This window comes from Armigeres subalbatus, chromosome 1 (assembly GCF_024139115.2).
Source record: "Armigeres subalbatus isolate Guangzhou_Male chromosome 1, GZ_Asu_2, whole genome shotgun sequence".
Classification (NCBI taxonomy): Eukaryota; Metazoa; Arthropoda; class Insecta; order Diptera; family Culicidae; genus Armigeres; species Armigeres subalbatus.
In genome coordinates this window covers 61,662,091-61,685,853 of record NC_085139.1, presented here as the reverse complement: position 1 = coordinate 61,685,853, position 23,763 = coordinate 61,662,091, and the positions used below count along the sequence as shown (strand labels likewise).

General features: G+C 40.7%; 1 protein-coding gene across 1 annotated transcript in view; it reads left to right on the top strand.

The window, feature by feature from the left end:
- Positions 1-23,763, top strand: part of LOC134226186 (cytoplasmic polyadenylation element-binding protein 2) — a 1,213,088-nt gene that overhangs the window by 246,751 nt on the left and 942,574 nt on the right. Inside the window, exon 2 of the mRNA XM_062706791.1 lies at positions 2,070-2,175. Coding sequence (XP_062562775.1) covers positions 2,070-2,175 — 106 coding nt within the window. The remainder of the gene's footprint in view (positions 1-2,069; positions 2,176-23,763) is intronic.

The following is a 23,763-nucleotide window of genomic DNA, read 5'->3' as shown; positions in this document are numbered from 1 at the left end:
TGGGAATTGAGAATTGATAAGTGAGCATTGCAAAAAGAATATAAGTAAAAAGTGTGTAGTGAAAACAGAGAAATGAGAATTGAGAAATTAGAAGCGAGAAGTGAGATGTAAAAAGTGATGAGAAGATAGTAGCCCTAGCAGCACAATTCACGTTGATTTGGTTGATATAACTCATATATGACCAAATTTAGTCTTATATGAGTATAATAGACTGATTTACAACATGTGTGTTACTCGGGAGAAGTAAGAAGTAAGATGTGAGAAAAAAAGAAGTGAAAAGTAATAAGTGAGAATTGAGAAACAAGAAGTGGGAAGTGCTAAGTGAGAAGTGAGTAGTGAGAAGTAAGAAGTGATAGGTGAAAAATGAGGAGTGAAGGATGAGAAGTGAGAAGTGTGAAGTGAGAAATGAGGAATGAGAAGTGAGAACTGAAGACCGAGGACTGAGAAATGAGAAGTGGGATGTGACTGGTGAGAAGTGAAATGTGGCATTGAAAATTGTGAAATAAAACATTCTTTTTTCCGATTTACTCCACCTCTTTTTCAACGCACCCTTTTTCATTTTTCTCTTCCTCTAACTATTTCCCTTTTTCTTCTTCCTTATTCTTTCTTCCTTCTACTGTATTCCCTCTTCCTTTTCCTTTAATGTTTCTCTTATTTCTTTTGCTTTCCTATGTTTTCTTTTTTTCCTCCATCTGTTTTCTTAGTCCTTTTTTCTCCTTCCTTCTGCTTTCGTCATTTTTTTCTTTTTCATTCTTCATTCTTTCACTTTTCTTCTTTTTTCTTTCTTCGTCTTTCTTTCTTCTTCCTTCTTACTTCCATCTCCTTTTTTGTTGCTTCTTCCTTCTGTCTTATATCTCACCACTCACTTCTTATTTCTCAACATCTCGCTTCTTACATCCCAATTATTATTCTTCACTTCTCATCTCTTGCTTCTGTTATTTTACTTATTTCGCATCTATTACATCTCACTTCTTCCCAATACTCACTTCTCATTTGTTACTGCACATATCTTACTACTAAGTACTCACGTCTATTTTTCAGAACTTACTTCTCACTACCTTGCACTCACTTCTCACTTTTCACTGTCAAATTCAAACATCTCACTGCTCCCTTCACTTCATAAGGAAACAATTTAAACTATTTAGCTAAACAGCATTCGGCCAAATGGCATTAGGTCAAATGATCTTAAACTATATTTCTACATGCTGTGAAAAGTTTTTGATATTTTAGGAAAATGTGTTCCCTACCTCGATAACTCCCTAACTCAATGGTCCCTTCAATATTGAGTAAGGGAAAGTTCACTATATAAGCAATAAAAAATTACAAAATTTTCCTCAAAATAAATGTTTTTTTCCACAAGATCTGAAAAACTTTCCACCAAAAACCAATAAAGAGGAATTAAAAAAAAAGAAAATTTCGATAAAGAAATATAACAAAGCAATTAAACTGAGCCTTATTCCATGGATTATTTTGGTTTCTTTATGGAAAATTCTCCTTTTAAAAATGCAATTTATGGTTTTAAAAATGCTAATTAATTTCTGTTTTGTGAAAAATTCTTGATTGTTTATGGAAATTTTGCCCTATTAGTTAAGTTTTATATTTGTTTGCTGCTTATACCCAATTCCCTATTTGTTATGGAACGTTTTGGCTATGCTTGGTAAGCAAACGATAATTTTGATTTTATCTCAAATTATTTATGGAAATTTTATTTTGCTGCCTCGAAAATGGGATTCTTCAGAATCCTTCTTACGTATTTATGCTTCCGCAATCTTTTCACAAGGGAAATTCATTCGTCTTTCCCGAGCAGGGATTTTTTTTTCAGTCTTCGAATCAAGATTTTTTCGAATTCACAAAAAAAGAAATGCACATTTTCAGAAACCCGAGGTAAACTGCCCCGCTTTCATCCGCTGAAAATATTATTCTTCGGAATCATCTAAAAGTCGATTTGTGTCTTCCATCATTCATTTTTTATTCTTTTTTGTGTTAATCATCATGTCTCGCGTTTTTTATTTCAAAAATAAAGATTCGCACATATCTACAACATTGCTCTTTTTTATTCTCCTTGTTAGGACCGCACCGGATTAAACAATGGATTAGACATGCGTTCGCTCGAGCACTGCCTCAGTGATATAATGCGAAATGTTGGAGAGGCCTCCCAGCCGGATCATTTGAAAGGTATGTAACGATATCAACCTAATAGAATTGTGGTGTAGAGTCCAATAGTTATTAATTTACAATTGAAAACCCAATATGTTGAGAAAATCGTGTCTTAATTATAAAAATGGCGACGAACCTTTACGAAAACGCTGCTTCACGTCAATAACGGATACAGTCATCAACGGCAGCACACGATTCTCCCGTTGTGCTTTATAGTCCTCTGACAGTCGGCGTGACTGTCTGCTTGCAGTTTGAATTAATGATCAGCAAAGCCGTACAGGCAGAGCCTCATTGTATCGCAACTGATGACGATGTACAGAAAGCGCACCTTAACTGCCATTATGTGGTGGTGGCTGTTTGTTATTGTCACGCTTTGATCTGGGTCGTGGTCGCGGTCTCAATGACGATAATCGCACTATCCTACTCGCGGGATATCAATGCATGAAACTAGGTCGACTGGAATAGTTTTATGCGTTAGTTAGTCGATGGAAAGTAGGACTGGATGGTCAAGCAAATTGACGTTTCTATCAGTTGGAAGTTTGCTTTTATTTTTTTCCATTAACAGACCACAATGCGGCTGTATGGAATTTATTTCAATTTTTTTAACTAGTTTTGATTACGCGATGTCTTAATTAGTACGCAACAATTGATGCAATAACTTACATGGTGGTTCCAATCTCGTGCACTGATGGAGTACTGTAATTTAACTTTTTGTGCCTGATGTAAAATGTGATGAAACCGTTCCAGCAAATTTTATTCGAATTTATTTTCTTCATTTCTGTACGATAAAATATGATTTTTTTTGCTACCATTGTCCCACAAATGTGTCTTAATTTGACCCAACTCTCAATGGCGATCTATTTTAGTCGTATTTTTTTTTGTATTTATTCTGCCCCAAAACAATGACATTGACAAGCAACCGACCACGCTGACGCGAGACCATCGTTCTTGTGATAAACGAACCTACAATATTTCCAGACCATAACTACAAGGAAAGCGTTGATGATTGATGACATCGTTTTCGTATGGTTGCTTGCGTTGCCTCTCCGCCGTTCTTACCTACGAGGTGAGGGGTACCGCACGCTCCCGATAAAGCACATTTCGCTTGTCACTAGCTTCTTGAGGGCTCGGAAAAGCGTTTCTGTCATACAACAAGCGATATAATTGCAAAAAAATGACGAAAAAAAAACGATAATGCCTCAACCAAAACTTGCTGACCTTGGAAGGAACGGACTTCCTGGAAGCGTGTTGTTCCGAAAATTGGCCGAAAACAGAGAGTCTCCTGAGCGTATCAACAGTGGTGGCACTAACAATGTATTCTGTTGTGCACGTGGGCGAGCTTGTTTCACTCACACAGTGGGCAAAGTCATTACGGACTTTCACCGTTTACAACATAATTATAAGGACTTTAAATTCAAGTAAAATTAATGGAATTAACTTTGAACTACATTAACTACAGAAGCTCGAACAAATCACATTCGATTAATTTTTCAATCAAATTCCAACCAGACATTCATATTTTCGACATTTTTGATCTCGATTCTGTTCACTGTGCCCTCCTTTCTGTTCCTCAGATTGGCCGTTCAGTCATCCGATCTCCGTGCGGTAAAGGACTGCTGTTTGCCTCCGAGGGCTTTTGTATTCGCATAGTGTACATGGTCCCGCTCACCGCCGACGGGATACCGTTTTTGGGGTACACAACGCAACGCAAGGCCAGCAGGGAAAAAAGGGGAAAATGAATTAATGATGTAGTGATAAATTAGGTGGACGCTCGATTTCGCCGTATTTTTTCCCCGGGCAAGGTGCAGTAAGAGGTCGGAAGGTACACATGCTGAGGCAGCGAGCGCGTTTCGGGTTCTCGCACGAGATGGATTTGTGTAGATAGTGTGCTGCGGATCGTGTGGGTACGTGACAAGCGGAAAAGTCGAAAAGTGCTTTTCTTTCAGCTCTATTCACGGGGAAACTACCAGAAGAAAAAGAAGCTGACAGGGGATCATGATTCGGGGGTTTATCAGATAGGGCGGTTATGCTGTCGGCTGTGTACTGGAGTATGACGTAAGCGAGAATTATTACGATTATCGGTGGCATCAGACACCGTCCAACAATGTGGAGATAAGCTGTGTACAGTTTCGTGATAGTTAAATTAGACCATAACATATTTATTAGGCAAAGAAAGAAAATATCCGACAAGCTACATTTTCAGGGTATTTTGTTGTAACTGACTCCAGTTATATTATCTTCCGCAATTATTTTGAGACATGTGAGCTACTCAGTGCATAAATCTTAAATGAGAGGTTTTTTTAAACTCACAAAGAGTATACTGTTAAAAGATGAATTTAATACAATTTTCAAAGTATTCAAGAACATTCTTTTCATTATTATCAACTGAAGAACCCATGTGGAGTACCGTGGACGGTAATCATTCATACAAACGGGGTTCATTTTTAGTTTGAACTCCTGACCGTCCTTTTATCAATTTCACGTGCTGAATGACGTTTGAACTATTTTTTATTTAAACAATGTTCAAATGATCGAGGCTCAAACTAAAAAGATCAAATCGAACATTTTACTGTGGATTTACGATACGTCTCGTTTGAAATCGATCTGAAAGAGCAGCTCTCGAGAATCATGGCCGCAGAATGTCCTTTTTGAAGACCTGCGATCAAAAAACATGCCAACAATTATCAGAATATTGCCGAGAAGGAGACAATCATATCTAGCAACAACCAATCATTGGAGTTGTTGACCTTGTGTTTCAATGGCACTCAACGCGGGGCCCGAACCCACGACCCTGAAATTAAGAATCTCATGCTCTACTGACTGAATTGGATTTCAAATGATTCTCGTGAAAATTCAAATGAATCACACACTAAACAATCAAATCGATACATGCCGTACTATCAAATCGTCATTCCTATCATTGTGGGTTATTTAGCTGGGCACCACCTAGTCGTCTCTCTCAAGGTACCAAGAGAGAACGTGCATTATTTCAATTTGTTAATTGTTCATATTGTTTGTGCATCTTTATGTTTGTATAAAAAAAACTTGTTACACTGGCACCCAACGAGGGGCTTGACGAAATAGTTGGTACAACACCTTGGCGTAGTTCTTTAAAGCAAACTTAATTGCAATACGCTATTAATAAGGCGACAAATGCTCTACGAATAAGTAAACGAACTTTTGAAAGGCAATGGGCGCTTAAGCCAGAAATGATCCATCGGATATATTTAGCCAAATTAAATTATCTATGGTTCGTTGCCTGTTGGCCAAAGACGAATGAGAAAGCTGCTCAGATGAAGCTCAAAAAATTTCAATGATTAGCGACCATCTTCATTACAAGTGCAATGAGCAGTACACCATCAAATGCACTAAATGATTTACTCTACATACTTCGTCTACCTATATCAAATTGTACAATTAGAAGCTGAAAAGAGTGGTTTGAGGATCAGAAGACCCGAAAACCTATTTGGAGGTGACCTTAAGGGTCATATTAGTATTCTACAAGGCTTCAGTATAAACTCCCTAGTAATAAACAATGAAGACTGGATGAAAAAAAAAAACAATTTCAATCGACTGAACAACGTAATTGACTTTGGGCGCAATACATGGTTGAACCATAACTTTGTCCAGGATCGATATCGTTTTGTACTGACGGTTAACAATTGAACCACCAAGTAGGAGCAGAAGTTATTGGTCCTGGGATAGATATATCGATTCCCATTGGAAGTTAGCGCGGTAGTTTATGCAATTCTATAATGTTCTGTAAAATGTTTGCATAGAAAGCGTAGCAGCTTTGAATGCCTTAAAGTCGGCAACATGCATTTTAAAACAACTTTGGGAATGCATTCAGTCACTCGAAAAGTTGTCTTGTCGCAATCAAGTCAACTTATATTGGGTTCCAGGACACTGTGGAATAGACGGTAACGAAAAAGCCGATATGCTGGCGAGACTCGGATCATCAAGCCAGTTTACAGGACCAGAACTATTTTGCAGTTTATATACTTCTTCTCTTCGTATGGAGCTGAAGGCATGAGAATCTATGAAAATGGAATCCAATTTTATAAATCCAATGCCAGGCAATCGAAACGTTTTATCACTCCAAATGTTCCCATGACTCGCAACATTTTACTCGTCTTAATTTATGGATCCTGTACACCTCCGGTGGTGCAAAGGGCCGACTTGAAAGATCTCCATCCTGAGCGTTGCCCGGCTATCGCTTTAACCTGTTGCCAGGTTAGATTTCGGTCGACTTCTTTTATTTCTTTATTGAGGCTTCGCCGCCATGAGCCTCTGGGTCTGCCTCTGCTGCGATGTCCCGCTGGGTTCCAGTCTAATGCTTGTTTACAGATTTCGTTTCCGCCCCTACGTAGAGTGTGGCCGACCCAGCCCCACTTCCGATCCCGAATTTCTGTTGCTATCGGCCTCTGGTGACAACGACGATGGAGCTCGTTGTTTGAGATCCAGTTGTGAGGCCACCAGGCCCGAATTATATACCGCAGGCATCTGTTAATGAACACCTGCAGCCGTTGAGTGTTCTCCACTGATACACACCATGTTTCGCTAGCGTATAACAGCACAGATTTCACGTTAGAGTTGATAATTCGTATTTTGGTGCGTTCACTTATCTGCCTGTTTTTCCAGATATTTCTTAAACTCGCAAAGGCAGCCCTTGCTTTCTTGATCCGTGCGCCTATGTCGGCCTTGGTACCACCGTCTGACGCCATTTGGCTATCAAGCTATTGGAAGCTTTCAACATTTTCCACTGGTTGCCCGGCTACTGTGAAACTGGAAGGAGTCACTGTATTTACATCCAACGATTTGGTTTTGTTGACGTTGATGACTAAGCCTGCCGAAGAGGAGCGCTCGGCAAGGTCGTTGAGCTTATTCTGCATATCAGAGCGCCGTTGCGCGAGGAGTGCAACGTCATCAACCAATTCGAAGTCGTTTAGGTGCTCCATGGTTATAGGCTGCCATAACAGCCCGCGGTTTGGTTCACGGTCAATCGCATCTACCAGAATCTTGTCGATTACGATGAGGAACAGTAACGGTGATAGAATACATCCTTGCCTTACATCAGCTACGACCCGGATAGGGTCGGACAGGACCCCATTGTGCAGCACTCCACATGGAAAGGCCTGTGCCTCGATGAGGCCGATGATTTTCTCAGGAACCCCCTTGCGTCTCAGGGTGTCCCACAAGCTTTTTCGTAATCAATGAATACCAAGTAAAGGGACTCTTGGAATTCGTTGACCTGCTCCAGAATGATACGGAGCGTGACGATATGATCCACACAGGATCTTCCGGCACGGAGTCCGGCCTGCTACCGCCGGAGAGTCGCATTGATCTTCTCTTGAATCCGGGCTAGGATAATTTTGCATAGAACTTGCCGACTTGGAGTCTGCAACACTCCAGTTTTATTATTACCTGACAACGAGGAGCAATCGCGACGCACCTAGACAAGCATGATGGAAGCTTCCAATTTCTCCAACACAGTCCTGCCTACTACAGCCTCCATTCACCACAGCCGCCACAGTCCTGTGTTCGGATGTAGATGAAGAGGCCTCCTCCAAGCCTGCTCAGGCACATATCAATTATGCTACTTCTCCATGACTTGTGACAAATCCATTAATTACCTCAACTCTCCACGGCCTATTGGAAGTGTTGTGTCGTTGACACACTTCCATACGAATCGATCTAGGTTAGATCCATACGAATCGATGTAGGTTAGATCCGCCGTCGGGGACTATCCGAGTCGTTCGCGATCGCGACCGAGGTGGGAGCTAAATGGCTCAATGAATAAGGTGAGAGCTGAATGGCTCAAGGCAAATGAAACTCGGTTATCGGAGTAGGCTAGGTCCACCGCCGGGGATCAGCTGAGTAGACCGTGGCGTGCGAATGTACCGGCTTCGGGTCGTCGGGGCACCATTGAACTGGAAGTTATCTCCACCCGGAATCTTTGGATTGACCTCGGCACTCGCCCGGTCACCCGTTGAGACGGGTCGTCGGTTACGGGGAGCTTCCGACGTCGGGGAACTCCCTGTCGGAGTAGGATTGATCCACCGCCGGGGACTATCCGAGTAGTCCGCGACCAAGGTGAGAGCTGAATGGCTCATCGGTTAAGCAAGAAGCTGAAAGGCGCAGTTCATGGGAAATCGGTTAATCGGAGTAGGCTAGGTCCACCGCCGGGGACCAGTTGAGTAGATCGTGCCGCGTGAATGCACCTGCTTCGGATCGTTGGGGCACCACTGAACCGGAAGCTATCTCCACCCGGAATCTTTGGCCTGACCTCGGCACTCGTCCGGTCACCCGTTGAAGTGAGAATGTGCGTAGGACTTGAGCGGATCTATGAACATGCATACCAGGTGAATGTGTAGTGTTGGTAATGTAACAGCCATCCACGAATGCGGGTCGTCGGTATCGGGGGAGCTTCCGCCGCCGGGGGACTCCCCGTCGGAGTAGGGTAGATCCGCCGCCGGGGACTATCTGAGCAGCTTGCGATCACTCTGAGAGCTAACCGGCTCTAAAAATAACAAGGAAAGTAGATGCGTTGCTGAATGGCACAAGGAAAAAAAGTAAAGGGCTTAAGGGCCCACGCTTTGTGTGCTTGCTGGCACCAACAAGGAGCCAAAGGGCTCAGACGTATGACAAAACATCGAAGAGAGGCACTGTGAAAGGTGTTGTTTTGGGAGGAGTACTTTTAGTACTGCTTTCCCCCACAGAAGTAATACTGAAAGGTAGTCCCGGGGGGAATTGTGCATTATAAGAGAGGGTAACTCAAGTAACCTTCTGTTGCTTGGGTGGGTTTAGTGGGTCCGGCGGTCTGGCCTTCTGCCAACCGCGCCAACCCCACTCCCTGAGTGATAATTTCAGGTGTCTGTATGCAGATTTGCCTTCATCCCTCTATAAAAAAAAAAAAAAAAAAAAAAAATACGAATCGATCTCATCATCAACCAAGAAGCACAGACAAAATTACTTGGGAAGCCCCTAGTTCCTCTAACTCAGTTGAGCTCAATCCAGCCAGCGTTCAACACAGTCGCCTTGGTCTTAATGTTGGAAGGGGTTCGCGGGTCTTCCAGCCGACATCGACAGCAAGTACGACTACATTCACGAGCCACCACCGACTCCCAACGGTCCATTTTTTAGTACCGGCAACCTTGAGACGTCTCACTACCCATTTTGCACTACTCGCTTTTCACAGTGAGAAGTGAGAAATGGGAAACTTTTCAAATTACCTATTCGGCCAAACGACCCTTTCGGCCAAATGATCCTTTCGGCCAAATGACACTTTCGGCCAAATCACCCTTTCTTGCGCTACCCTGTTAAGCGTAGACTAAAAGAAAACCTACGTAGCTAAAAGGAATACTCAGGAGCTCTCACTTAACGAAAACGCGTCTTGATTGTTTGCCTCAAAAATTAGTAATTCGATTTCAATACAGGTTGCGAATCTTTAGCCATGATTGCTAAACTGTTTTGAGGGCATCACTGAAACGAGCACCGCAACATGGTAGTCTGAACTTGTTTCTGCAATCTTTCGCGCCAAGAGCAGCAATGTTGCCTGTTAAGCAGCCATTAAATTAAGTACGTCAGGCATAATGGGCGTTAGTCATAACGAAGAACGTTAGGCATAATGTACGTAAAATATGACATAAAATGATCCAAAGAACAGCCCATGTCATAAAGAAGGCTAAATTATGCCAAACGTCCATTACGCCTAAGCTACATTATGCCTAATGCACACTATGCCTAACGTCCATTATGCCTAACGTACTTATGCCTTACGTTCTTATGCCTCCTAACGTACTTATGACTAAAGCCGCGGACCCTTTCTTTTAACCAGCGTTTAATGGGGGTGCGCCATATTCAGTATATTGAAAAAAACTAATTTAAAATTGAAACTGTGTGGATTGTGCTAAATCAGTTTGTATCCAAATGAGCTCAAATTTTCGGAGGACACTCAGAACATGATAGGGTAACGGGATGTAATGTTAGGCCTGGATGCAACGTTGGCTCATTATGCAAATTAATCAATAATTCAGCAATAATTCATCGTTTTGTAGGGAGATATTTATCAATGCTTCTTTGAAAAAGTGTATCAAGCCGACTTCATTTATAATACGCAAGATTCATGCACTTCTACAATTGATAAACGCAATAAATCTGCGTGACAAATTACTTTGACTCGGTTTGTTAGCAACCACTTAAGTGGGCAGGCAGTGCAAGAGATTTTTCATTTTCCCAATAAAGTAGTTTTTGGAATGGACTTACCTATTTTCGCACATTAATTCACACAAATTCTTTATTTTCATTAGTATAGTGACACAATTGACCAAAACTTTTTTGAACAATATTAGAACACTCGTTGCCAAAATTTGGCTGACGATTTTCACTTGAAGCATCACATTATAGTTGCCTACCTTACGGCTTATACAACGATTAAAGCATCCAACACCAGAGCCGAGATTAGGAAAATTGGTCGAACATAAGGTCCATTTCGCACAAAACTTTTGATGGATTAAATAATAGATTTTGAACCATTATTGTTGTTTTTGAAAACTTAGCGTTATAACCAAAAGTAAGAAAGGCGTTTGGTGGCATAATTTCGGTAAGATCTTCAATATACGAATATTTAAATCGATAAATATGCTCAACCACAGCATAATACGCTAAGGTTTGAGCCTCATACTCTACATGATAAGCATTTTGCAGCAAAATCGATATAGACTCATCGAAGCAAATTGTGCCATATTGAAAAATATTGTCTTTGTTATTGTGATGGTCCTTTCAAACAGCTTTCCAAGCATTTTCCATTCCATTCCATTCCATCCATCTCAATATTTCCTTACCTGGATGGTCCCTTCAATATTGACTTATGGAGATTTGACTGTAATTCTATTTTACATAACGTCCTTCAGAAGGAATTGGTTCAATTAAAAAATATGTATCCTAACTAATTATTTAAACTTATATTTACAAAATCATTTCGATAACCTAGTTGGGGAGTAGATCCCAAATGGCTTGCTGATCGTATGTCTGACAACGGATCCTGAACCTCTTCTTGCACTCACAAAAGCGCTCGTTAAGTTATTTGATCTCGGTCAGATGGTGGGATCTCAGAAGTTCGTGTCCTGGGAGGGGTGTTCATGATCATCAGGGCCGGATTTAGGGGAGGGCACAATAGGACAGCCCCATATAAAGGTGTGGCCAAAACTACCAAAAGGTCAATTTTCGATTTGGGCGAGTAAAATGTGATGAATACACAGCTAATAACCTATATTTCTATAATCAGGACGGTTTTTATTTTTTAGATTTTTTAGGGAGGGGTGGGGGGCTTTAAAACTAACCCCTCCTAGAAATTATATTTTTACGTTTTTTGGGAAAACGGACAGCTTTGCCATGTTTTCGTCTCAAAAGTAACATATTTATATATCGTTACAAAGCTCTTAAACAGATCTATGCAATAGGCTTGATAATGTAATGATAGCTCCACCCAGAATTCAGTTTTTAGTAGTTTTGTAAAAGCATATTTTACGCAATATTTAACGAACAAAACAGTTTGGTACCCCGCAATACCCCGCAGTAAAACATCATGCACTACACTATTGAACTCTTAAGCTTTGAGGGCCATGAATAAAATTCTGCCCAAATTCACAACTTTGTAAGATACACGAATTTTAAAAAATGCCCATTTTTGCCTTTCTCGTGTACTAAGTATGCGTAGAAGCTATATGATCGCTCTAAAAGCATTTAAACTAGCCCAAAAACTAATAGTGTTGTATACTGATCGACTCAGTTCGAAGAATTGAGGTGATGTCTGTGTGTACGGTGTGTGAATGTCTGTATGTGTGTGAGCAAAAATGGTGTTAACTCTTTTTTAAGCACTTACTCTAAACCGATTTACTCGCAACAAGTTTCATTCGTCAGAAAACGTTGGTCCATTGTTTCCTATTAAAAATAGGCTTGATGGGACTATGAGCTCAAAAGTTATGGCCAAAATACATTTTCATATAATGTACGAGAAAGACAACATTACCGCTAGGGAGATTAATCAGGTGTTTTGGTAAACTTCTTATTTTTTAATTTTAATCTGAGTTACTCAATAATGCCACTTTAATTGAATTTGGTGACGAACACAATTCACATAACATTTTAAGGGATAGGGTTATGCCTTAACGTTTCGCATAATTCAAGAAAAAATCATCTATCATATAAAAAGCGTTACGCAGCGTTAAAGCGTTGAGAAGGGAAATTGTTCAAAATTTAAAATTTTGACATTACTACATTAGCAAATTATAGAGGAGCAAATTATAGATTTAACGTGTCATAACGTGTTGGATGAGTAGTGTGAATAACTTTTTGCTACAATACCTTTTTATAATTATGAAAGAAATCTTAATGAAATATCAAATAAATGAATATCCATTTCGTTGATGTCACAATATGACGCTAATTGAATCTGTTCTGCCCTCCTTTGTTGGTTTAATAAGTTCTACTCAGTGAATTTTCAACGCCAGAAGCTAATAGTGCTTTTTTGATCATTTTAGGAAATCTGTGTTGCGTCCATTTGTCTGTGACACGAATATACAGTATATGACCATTAATATTTTATCTAGCATCAAACAGGCTTATTGCAAGCCAAAAAGTGACCAAATTTCGTTGGTTTTGTAGAATATGACAAAAATCGATGCTATGCCGAAAATTAGCCCCATACCCCATTGAAGGCTCAGAAAAAATATTTTTCTTCTCTATCTATGTTTTTATGATGAATACCACCGTTTATTGCAGGATTCATAATTTTGGCCAAAAATACCTCCTTTTTTCCTATTGTGGAGGGCGGTGGATCCGTGGCCCCGGGCCTCCACAAATCTTATGTATCAAAACCAACCTTTTTTGTACATTTTGGGGCCCCACAAGCTGTCGACTCCAGGCCCCCCTTCCGACTAAATCCGGCCCTGATGGTCATCCTCAGGAACTTGTTCTGTACTCTTTGGAGTTTGAGGTGATGGCTTTTAACGCAGCTCTCCCAGACCGGCATGCCGTTTTTGATCACGGCAACCTTATTTTTCAGGGATAATGACGACCGGCGGTTGATCAAGTACAGTAGTTTGGACAAGAAGGTTACACTTCGTCACCGTCTTGTTAATCTGTTGCCGGAAAATAAGCTTGCTGTTTAGGGTCAAGCCAAGGCAGTCAGGCTCGTTGGCCCATTCCACGGTCGTGCCATTTAGGATGATTTCGCAGTTCTCAGCCAGAGCAATCCTGGGGGATTTGAAGTGGGGGAAGATGATGGTCTGGGTCTTCGCCGATCTTCCAGATGGTGAAATAATCTGTCAGGACATTTAGGGTCATATGGTTGGAGTTTTGTCACGAGCCCTCTAATGAATAGTCCCCTGTAGACGCAAACAGTGACAAAGTACCGCCTTCTTGAGGTTCTGGCATGTCGGAGGTGAACAGGTTGAAAAGCAGGGGCCCGAGGATACTGCCCTGGGGGACGCCTGCGACGACGTTGTGCGCATTGGAACTCGCTCCGCTGATAGAGCTCGGAATGTCTTTGCCGACAGACAATTGTTGATGATTTTCACCAGGTAGCTAGGGGCCTTCTTAGCCGTGCGGTAAGACGCGCGGCTACAAAGCAAGACCATGCTGAGGGTGGCTGGGTTCGATTCCCGGTGCCGGTCTAGGCAATTTTCGGGTTGGAAATTGTCTCGTCTTCCCTGGGCATAAAAGTATCATCGTGTTAGCCTCATGATATACGAATACAAAAATGGTAACTTGGCTTAAAAACCTCGCAGTTAATAACTGTGGAAGTGCTTAATGAACACTAACCTGCGAGGCGGCTCTGCCCCAGTGTGGGGATGTAATGCCAATAAGAAGAAGCTGGGAAGATTGTAGCGTTGTAAGTAGTTTGTACATCAGGCCATCATCCCGAGTAAAGCTTGAAAGCAAATCGATAACTTATTTTGATGTTGTGAAATCGCCGAATAGGATTACTTAATTTGATATCTTTTTGGTCGTTTTAACGGTTAAAATAACAAAATGTATAGCAGAAAAATCTTACTGTGACATCAAATGAAAAATTATTCCTGCTATCGATGAGAGCAAATCGAAAACTGAATTTGATATTGGTTCCGATAACAAAATAAGTACACAGTTTGATCTCAGGTCATACAATTTAGAAATCTACAGCAAAATGAGATCAAGATATGCAATCAATCATGATGATTCATATTTGAAGACAAATTATGATTTCAATTTGATGTCAAAATCAAAAAATGTTTTCTATATGCTCTCATTATGTTTTCAGACTTTGATCGGGATGCCATACATTGTCAAATGTCTTCTCGATATCGAGTAAGGCCATGGCGGATGTTTTTGAGACAAACTTGTTGCGTCTGAGAACGTTGGTAACTCGAATCAGTTGGTGTACAGTTGACCGCCGCGTCGGAAACCAAACTGTTCCTCGAGTAAGATGTTGAGATTTTCGGCAGACTCAAGTAACTTGTGATGAATAGCTTTTTCGAATAGCTTTGATAATCCTGAGAGGAGGCTGATGGGACTATAACTTTCTGGGGAGGAAGGATCCTTCCCAGACTTACGAATGGGGATGACTCTCGCTATCTTCCAGGACGATGGAAAGTAACTGAGCCACAAACACTGATTCAAGAGAACGCAAGGTGCTCAAAGAACTTATATGTTTGAAATCGAGATTCAGAATGTTATTAAAACCTGAGGCCTTCTTGTTTCGATATAGGCCGATGATTTGATATAGGAAGCCAGCTGAGATCTTCAACTCCTCCGAGAAGTCGTTGGGAGATGAATGTTGTAAGCATACTCGTTAACGGCTGCTTCGTGTGGACTGATGATGTTCTATCAAAGATTTTGTATTGCTGATGAAGAGACGACCTATTTCAGCCACCTTTTCTGCAGGAGTTATCAAGCGATCCTTCGAGCCATTATTGTCTACTGGGATTAAAGATGGAATGAGTCGAGGCTTGGATTTTAGTATTTTGATTACTATGTCTGAAACTTGATTATGCATATGTACAACATGTGATAGATTTAGTTCGGAAAAGGTATTGGAGGGTAACCGCCCCTTCGGTGGGGTTTGATCCCACGACCCCAGTTAGTATTTTGGTCATTTTCCAGAACGGCTTAGCATAGTCTGGGAGAGTGCGGATCTTATTCCCGAAATCGTTATTTTTGAAATCCACCATTCTGGCCTTGAAAATTTGTTTTATTCGATTGCAGCGTACACAGTACACTGAAACTGCCTCCGAGTAACATTCCGCAATCGAATCAAATCTTTGGTGGGTGTATAAATGGTTAAGGTGTTGCTTAGCTGTCGAGCCATCGGTACATGTTGTTGTCGGGCCAATGAGATCACCTCCTTGATGTAACGTAGCTGTCGATCAATTGCTTCAGGCGTTAATAAGCCTCCTCTGATTCAACCTATGACGCTTTTGCTCTCACCGAGACATGGTTAAACGAAGCAACACTTTCAAATCAAATTTTGGTACTGATTATAATGTGTTCCGCCTAGATCGTAATTGCAGTAACCAGTAAAATCTGGTGGAGGAGTGTTACTGGCTGTCAGAAATAGATTTAAAGCTCGTCAGTTATCAATTCCAAATTCAGAAGCTGTTAAACAGATTTGGATTGAAGTTATTTTTCAAAGCCACACATTGTACGTTTGCGTTCTGTACATACCTCCGGATAGGACAACTGATCGTCGACCAGCTGTCGTTGACCAACATGTTCGCTCACTCTCTTGGATCACAGCTCGTATACAGCTTAGTGATAGTATATTGATTCTCGGCGATTTCAATTTACCAAATATCAAATGGAAACAAAGTTCATCGATGTATCTCTATCCCGACGCTCATCATTCTTCGCTCAGTTCAGCAAGCAACATACTGCTAGACAATTACAGCCTTGCATGCATTCATCAATTGAATCAAATATTGAATGATAATGGTAGGATGCTTGACCTCTACTTCGCTAATTTGGACCGTAACATACGTTACACGTTAATTGAGGCCCCTTCACCCTTTGTAACGTCATCTATTCATCATCCACCACTGCTCATTATACTAAATAGCACCACGTCTTTTCCGATCAAGTACAAAGCATCTACTATGACTTTAACAATGGCGACTACTGTGGCATCAATCGTTTTTTAGAAAACATAAATTGGCATGAGATCCTTGCAGACTTTGATGTCAACTCAGCCTATTGACCAATTCGTCCCCAAATGCTTATCATCCTCTTCTATAAGCTCACACTGGAGCAACAGTTATTTGAAACGTTTAAAGAATATCAAAAAGTCCACCTTGAGAATATACTCCAAGTACAAATCTCGGTTTAGCAAAGCAGTTTATCTCTCCGCCAACCAACGATATAAGCGTGTGAACAATAAACTTTTCAAATCGTATCAACGAAAAATCCAGCAAAAATTTCGTCGCAAACAAAAGGATTTTGGAACTATGTGAACAAACAGCGAAAAGAATCTGGCCTTCCAACAGTCATGACGAATGGACTCATGACCTTTTCCTAAAGCAATTCTCCGGAGTATTTTCTAATCAGTCGGTTACTGAGCAACTAGTACAGCAAGCTGCTGCTAGCGTACCCCTCCGTCCTCCAGTCGGTCAACATTCTTTAGTCACTGCAGAATACGTCGATGAATGCTGCTCGTCGCTAAAATCATCTACCAGTTCGGGCCCGGATGGTCTTTCAACTATTCTCAAAAAAATGTTCTACAAGTTTGTCGTTACCTTTGTCAATCCTATTCAACTCATCGTTACGTTCAGGAATTTTTCCGGAATACTGGAAAAAATCGTACACTTTTCCTGTCTTCAAGAAAGGTAATCAGCAAGAGGTTAAAAACTATCGTGGCATAGCAGCGCTATGTGCCATGTCTAAATTGCTCGAACTAGTTGTTCTAAAGTTCCTATCCTACAATTGCCTGAACTACATTTCTGAGGATCAACACGGTTTTGTTCAAATCGATCTACAAATACTAACTTGATTATCTACTCTTCGATTATTATGCAAGCTCTTCAGAAAGGACAACAAATCGATTCAATATATACTCATCAGCTTTTGACAAAATCAATCACCAAATCGCTGTCACCAAATTTGAACGACTTAGATTCTTTGGTTCCGTTCTCTGTTGGCTCAGTTCTTATTTAGGAAACCGTAAAATGGCGATAAAAATTGGCGACTGTGTTTCTTCGTTTTTCCCTGTGACTTCAGCAGTTCCCCAAGGCAGTCATCTTGGTTCTTTATTTTTATAGTTTACCTGAACGACATCAACTTGCTACTCAAGTGCTTTAAACTGTCATTTGCCGACGACTTCAAATTATTTTGGATCGTAAACGGTGTACAAGATACACTATTTTTGCAATCGCAGTTGGATCTCTTCAGTGACTGGTGTCAGCTGAATTGTATGGTTCTCAATCCAGATAAATGCTCCTTCATTTCGTTTTCTCGTAAACATTCAGCAATTGCCTTTGACTATACTATTGGATCAACCACACTACGTAGAGAGACTGAACATGTTGCTTTCATAGTCTCTAAGGCCTCGCGTACACTGGAGGAAGGAATTTTAATGATGTTTACTTTTTAAAGGCTCTATATTGTCCTTTAGTAAGATCCACTTTAGAATATTCATCTGTAGTTTGGACACCTTATTGGGTCAATCTGGGAAACGAGGGCTAGATTATATCATGTATGTACAAACTTTCTTCTGGAAGGAGATTCTCTATTCATCCCGTGGATTCGCATAAGTGTCTCTGCTTATGGAACCACCCCACCCATTTTTGGCCCTTCATACAGGAGTTTGATGAAATACAAACAATAGTATAATCATGATCAAATCGTTTATCAGATATGGTCAGTGCTATCGGCAGGTGCCTTGTTACAATAGATGGTAGTATCATCATCATCATCATCATCATCATCATCTTACTATCAGAATAATATTTCCCGTATTGAATCAGTTCAGCGTAAATTAAATTCGTACGGTTCGCTCTACGTCACCTCCCTTGGAGAAACCATGAGATTTTGCCTAGTAATGAGAACCGCTGTAGGTTAATTGAGCTAGATTTACTAAGCGTCCGCCGTTAGGGCCTGTTCACAAATTACGTAACGCTTTTGGGGGGAGGGGGAGGTCCAACTTGCGTTATACTTTGTTACACCAAAAGGTGGGGGAGGGGGTGGGTACTACCAAATGTTACGCATAACGCGAAAAATTAATAATTTTGAATGCTTTTTTAATCACTGATTGAAGTAGGTATTATTGCTGACATGTTTTGATCAAGACGATGAATACGCAACCTATCCTCTTCACTATCATACTAGCCATAACTGTCCCATGCTAGTCTTTGTAGTTTTTTAGTTTTTATCTCAAAGCCGGCTATTTTGATGTTTTTTTTTTCAATTCTAAAAGACAGCGATTAAACCTTCAAACCAAGCCAAAGTTCGCGAATATTGTATTTCTCGACAGAACAGCTCCGCTAAACTATTTGAAAGGTCATGATCACAAATTCTGTTTTCGTTTCTACTAGCTGCGTTTTTAATATTCTTGATTTTTGATCATGTGCCGTTCCTATTCTAACAGTGTTCAAAAAATACTAAAACCCACACAAAAGGAAAAAAAATCTGCCTTTACCATTTTCATAGTTACGCGTTATACGGGGGAGGGAGGGGGTATCAAAAATGTTACTTTTTGTTACGAGGGGGAGGGAGGGGGTCAAAAACTTGGATTTTTGCGTTACGTAATTTGTGAACAGACCCTTATACTGCTCGTGCGTTATTTGTAGCAGACCTTTTACTTCTGAACATTGACTCGCCTCCTTTTTTGTCCCAGCTGAATTTCAACGTCAGCCAACAAAACCTTCATTCTAGACAATTCTTTTTCCTTCGCGGTGCCCTAACGAATTATGGGCACAACGAACCATTTTTGAGCATGTGCAGAATTTTCAATCGCTGCTCAAATAAATTCGATTTTCACTTGAGTCGTAACACTCTTCGGAAAAGGTTTTCCCTCACTCTGTCACACTTTTAGAAAGGTTAGTTTAAATTGTTGTTACTAGATCTAGACTAAGTTAATTATTGTAAATAGTTGTCAGAAATAAATTATGTATCATTTGGAGTGAAATTGTATTCTGTTGGTACGAAAAGACGAAGAGGTTTTGCGCCCATTTGAGAGAGAACAAAAAAAGGGTTCAGCTCAAACGGGGTTTTCCCTTTTCCTAAAAAATAAACAAAACAAACAAAATGGCCCCGCCTCGCAGTCGACGTTGGCGTCCACGCACCTTAGGAACCGGCCCCAGTTGAATCGATGATAGTTTCGCCGGGACAGCTGATGCCGATTAACCGAGGAGCCCACTTCCGCCACCACCGGATAGTGATCCGAGTTGAGCTCCTGGTAGACGACCGGCTGCGAGCTGTGGTCGTTCATGTTGATGTTGTACAAGTCGATTGTCGAATGGACGCGTGTTTTGTTCCCGCGTAAAGCTTGATCCACTTAGAATTTGGCCGCACGAAATTAGACATTTCTTTGCCGAATAAGTTCATAAAAAGGTGGTTCAGGCTTTATTATACAGGGAATTTAATAAACTTTGGAGGAAACAATATCGAAAAATGATTCATTAGCATTTCGGATTAATTCTCGGACTTTTCTCTCAATACCACTCGTTATTTTTTGCACAGTAGAACGATCAACTTAATCTGCCATTTTTTCACACCACTTCTCCATATAAGATGGTTTTCTGATTGTTTTGTACCATTTGTCAAGTTTCCCTATGATAATTGCCTAATATTTTTCGTTGGGACGAAACTTTGGGCATTTTGGTGGGTTGATAGTTTTTTCAATAACGTCATTATCATTCAGTTCATACCATTCCATTACATCCCGTCTGTAATGGCAGCTTGTTAAGTCAGGCCAAAGCACACCGGACAGTCGTGTGATTGAATGGATGGCAAAAATCGCTTCTTAAGATACTCCTCCTTGTATATTTGCCCATTTATGGTCGCTCCAGTGATGAAAACTTTAGTTTCCTGCCCACAACTGCAGATGCTTTGACATACCATCAATTTGTGGGCAATCTTGCCTGTATATACATATTTCAATTTTCCTGGGGCATTACCCTTCCGTTTGGCAAGGTAAAACTTGTATCCCGGGAATTGAAAGTCAATTTTAATATTAATTTCATTGCCCATCAAAATACATCAATTGTATTTCGTCAGAACTTGCTCCACCAGCATTCTTGCGCGATGTTTGGCAACCAGGTTCTGTTTCAGGGTCCTGTTGGGACGCTTACTGACATCATACGACTTGAAACCTTCGCGCCGACAGATTATTTTAGCTGTGCTGTACGGCGTAGTGAACCTTTTCGCTAAATCACGCAAGGAAATCCTAAAATGGTTCCGAACTGCTCTGCAGACTTTCACTTGTAGTTTCTGGTCGTATGTTCCATTTCTACGATTGTTTTGTGCTACGCGATCCAGCAATAGTGTTTCCCGATAACGTTTGACAGTTTTTACAGTCAATTTCGCTAATTTTAGATACTTTGAAATCATTCCTCCTGAGCATGTTGGATTTTCAACGTTAGTGTGCAAAATTTGTTCCCATCTCTCGCGTTCCATTTTCGATAACTTTTGAACGTGAGCATCAATACTGATGAAACTTTCACGATAAATTAAACAAACCTTCCGCAACGATGTAATGTATTTTACTTCTAGGTACGTCCACCAGAGGCGCCGCAGTAATTGGAAAGAAACGGCCAAATACTAAGTGGATCGAGCTTTAGTCGCGTTACCAGTTGCGTGTAAATCGGAACTAGCTGCTCCGAGGTGTAGAGCGGTGGGTCGTCCCCCGTCGGAAGAGGCTCATTGTTCTGACAACGGAATCCAGGGGCCATGCGCTGGTGGATAGAGCGTGTGGCGTTGGAGCTTGAATCGATGCTGCAGCGAGTGCCAGTCGTTTGTGAGGTTGCAAAGGTGGAAGTATCGGTATCGCTCGTTGGGGAGCCGAGATTGCCGGAAAGTTCGCCTCGTCGATTACTGGAACACGATTCCTTTTAGGGAGAGTCTTGGATGAAGCTTTCCTTCGGATCTCCAGGAACTCAGCACGTTTAGGGCAACATTTCGCGGTGGCCCTATGATTTTCACCGAGTATCCCATGACGGGTCCGGGAGAATACAACGCGACGAAGCGAAAACGTGAACACAGCGAACGAGCGAGAAAAAACACTTGAAAAATGCGCGAGCAGAAAGCACGTCCGTATGCGCTGCTGTCACAAACTGGAATGACGGTCGATGAAAACTAGGAACTTTTTTCAAATAAGCGTAACTGTATTTTACCTTGAAATGTGAAACGACTCATACTCTGTCTATTGAGTAAATTTCGTTCAAATGACTGTACTACCGGATAGTCCACAATATATTCTTCCTGTTGGGTATGGCTTCAAAATAGTTTGAATTAAGAGCACAATTGTCGTTCCAAAAATCAAGGTCAGAATCAATTTTGTCTCGAACGATCGGCAGGGAACCAATGTCCAGCGACATCGGTGATTATGGTGTTGTCTCCGAAAATCAAAGAATTATCTTTTTACCTAATTATATCAGTGCCAAAAAAATCAATGTTTGATTAAAAACCAAAAGTACGAGCATGTAGGTAAGATTGAGCTCAGATAAGTCTAGCTGAGCTGCGTAGCATGTATTATATCTAACAATACAATGCATGCGTTGCTCACACGGATGCGTTACATTACAGTAAGTGTATTCGCATTGGCTAGCAAGGCATGCGTCACCACATCCCCTTTTCCATCAGTTTAAGCTTTCAGCATCTACGTATACAAAACATATTTAAATCATAATTAAAACATAGTTATTTTTCGTTATCTGCTTATAACAGTCAGTTTATTTATTGTTTCTTAAATGTCTTCATTTGTGTATGCGCAGCGATATTTAAAGGATTAATTCTATCCTTTCGAACAATTAGTACACGCCACCTAATTGCTTGGAATTTCGAAAAGAAACACATCTTGGGAAATTATCTTCAAACATCTACTCTCATTTATTTATTCATTCATTTTTTTTATTATTTATCTTTGGAAAGCGATATTTTCGAACAACGAATCGCCTCTGGTGACTTTTTCTCAGTAGTTAAGGAAGAACATTATTCTCCCACATGGGTTGTCTAATGTCCAAATCAATACGCGTCAAGTGTAAACACGTTTCGAATAGGATTTTCGGAAAGCAATCTCTATACTTGCACCGCAGATAACCAGGATGTAGGAGTGTGTCGCGTATCGAGGAACCAGATCTGGATACTGAAACGCTCTGGGAGTGAGCAGAACAATTAAAATCCATTAAGTAAGTATTGGCAGAATTAAATGAGACTTACATTTAAAAAACAGGCACAATAATTTAATGATCGTCCTCTTTTTCTATTGTATCTTCGTAATCCTTAATCCATCGCTTTTGCCTCCATTTTGGCTCAATTTAGTTTTCTATCGACCTTCATTTTTTCGTTCTTGGGATTCCAAAACAGCACTTGCTTACAAATTTCCTCTCCGCTCATTCGTAGTATATGTCGCTTTAAGCCCTCGAATTAAAAACGTAGACATCGGTTGATATGCACTTTTTAAAGTTAGCTAACAAGGCAAGCTGATGATGATCGAAGTCTTGGAGTCAAGTGAAGTCGGTTGGTCTAACTTTGGAGAACACAAACCACCGTTAGGACAGGTATTGTTATATTACGATATTCAAGGTGACAACACTCCCTGGAACCAAGGAGTTGGTTTCCTACCAAATACCCAGGTACAACAGGAGGCGTTTTTCAAGAGGGAACCAATCAATGGGAGCATAATCATTATTAGATTTACAACACGGGTTAGAAATTTCACGATAATCCAGTATTATGCGGCAACCGATGCGGCCGAGTTACAAGACAAGGTATATTTATAGGTTGGAACTCGCATTTTTGCTTAATGTAATTTCCGTACGATTTTGATTTTATAAAGCATTACTCATCCTTATTACCTCGTTTGTGACATCTTTCGCTAAATTTAATAACATGATCATTTTTATCTCATTACTAGTCGACCCGGCAGACGTTGTCCTGCAAAGTAGGCGAAAATGCGCATTCTGAACTGCCCATGTTAAATACCACACAAATCTTACTTTTAGTCTTTCACGATTTACTTAGCCTTACCCGTAATTTTCGCATGAGAAAATACCATTTAAACCCGTCGGAAACGATAACGGATATATTTGCTGAAGAAATGCAGAAAATCCATCCAGCCGTTTTCGAGTTATGCGGATACGAACACAGGCCATTTCATTTTTATTATATAGAAGAAGAATTGCCTTTCTCGTACACTAAGTGCACCGAAAGGCTATATGTTTTTTTTTTATCACAACGCGTTTTCAGCTGTCCTTCTTCTACTTCGTTTTATCTTTAATTTTTTCTTCTGAACTTAATCACTTTTTTCGTTTTCTCATTTAATTTAATCACCGCACTTACTGCGCACCCTCAATCACAGACCTTTACCTTTAGCACTGATTGAAATCGTCTTGGAAAACCGTTCCTTGAGACTGCTGT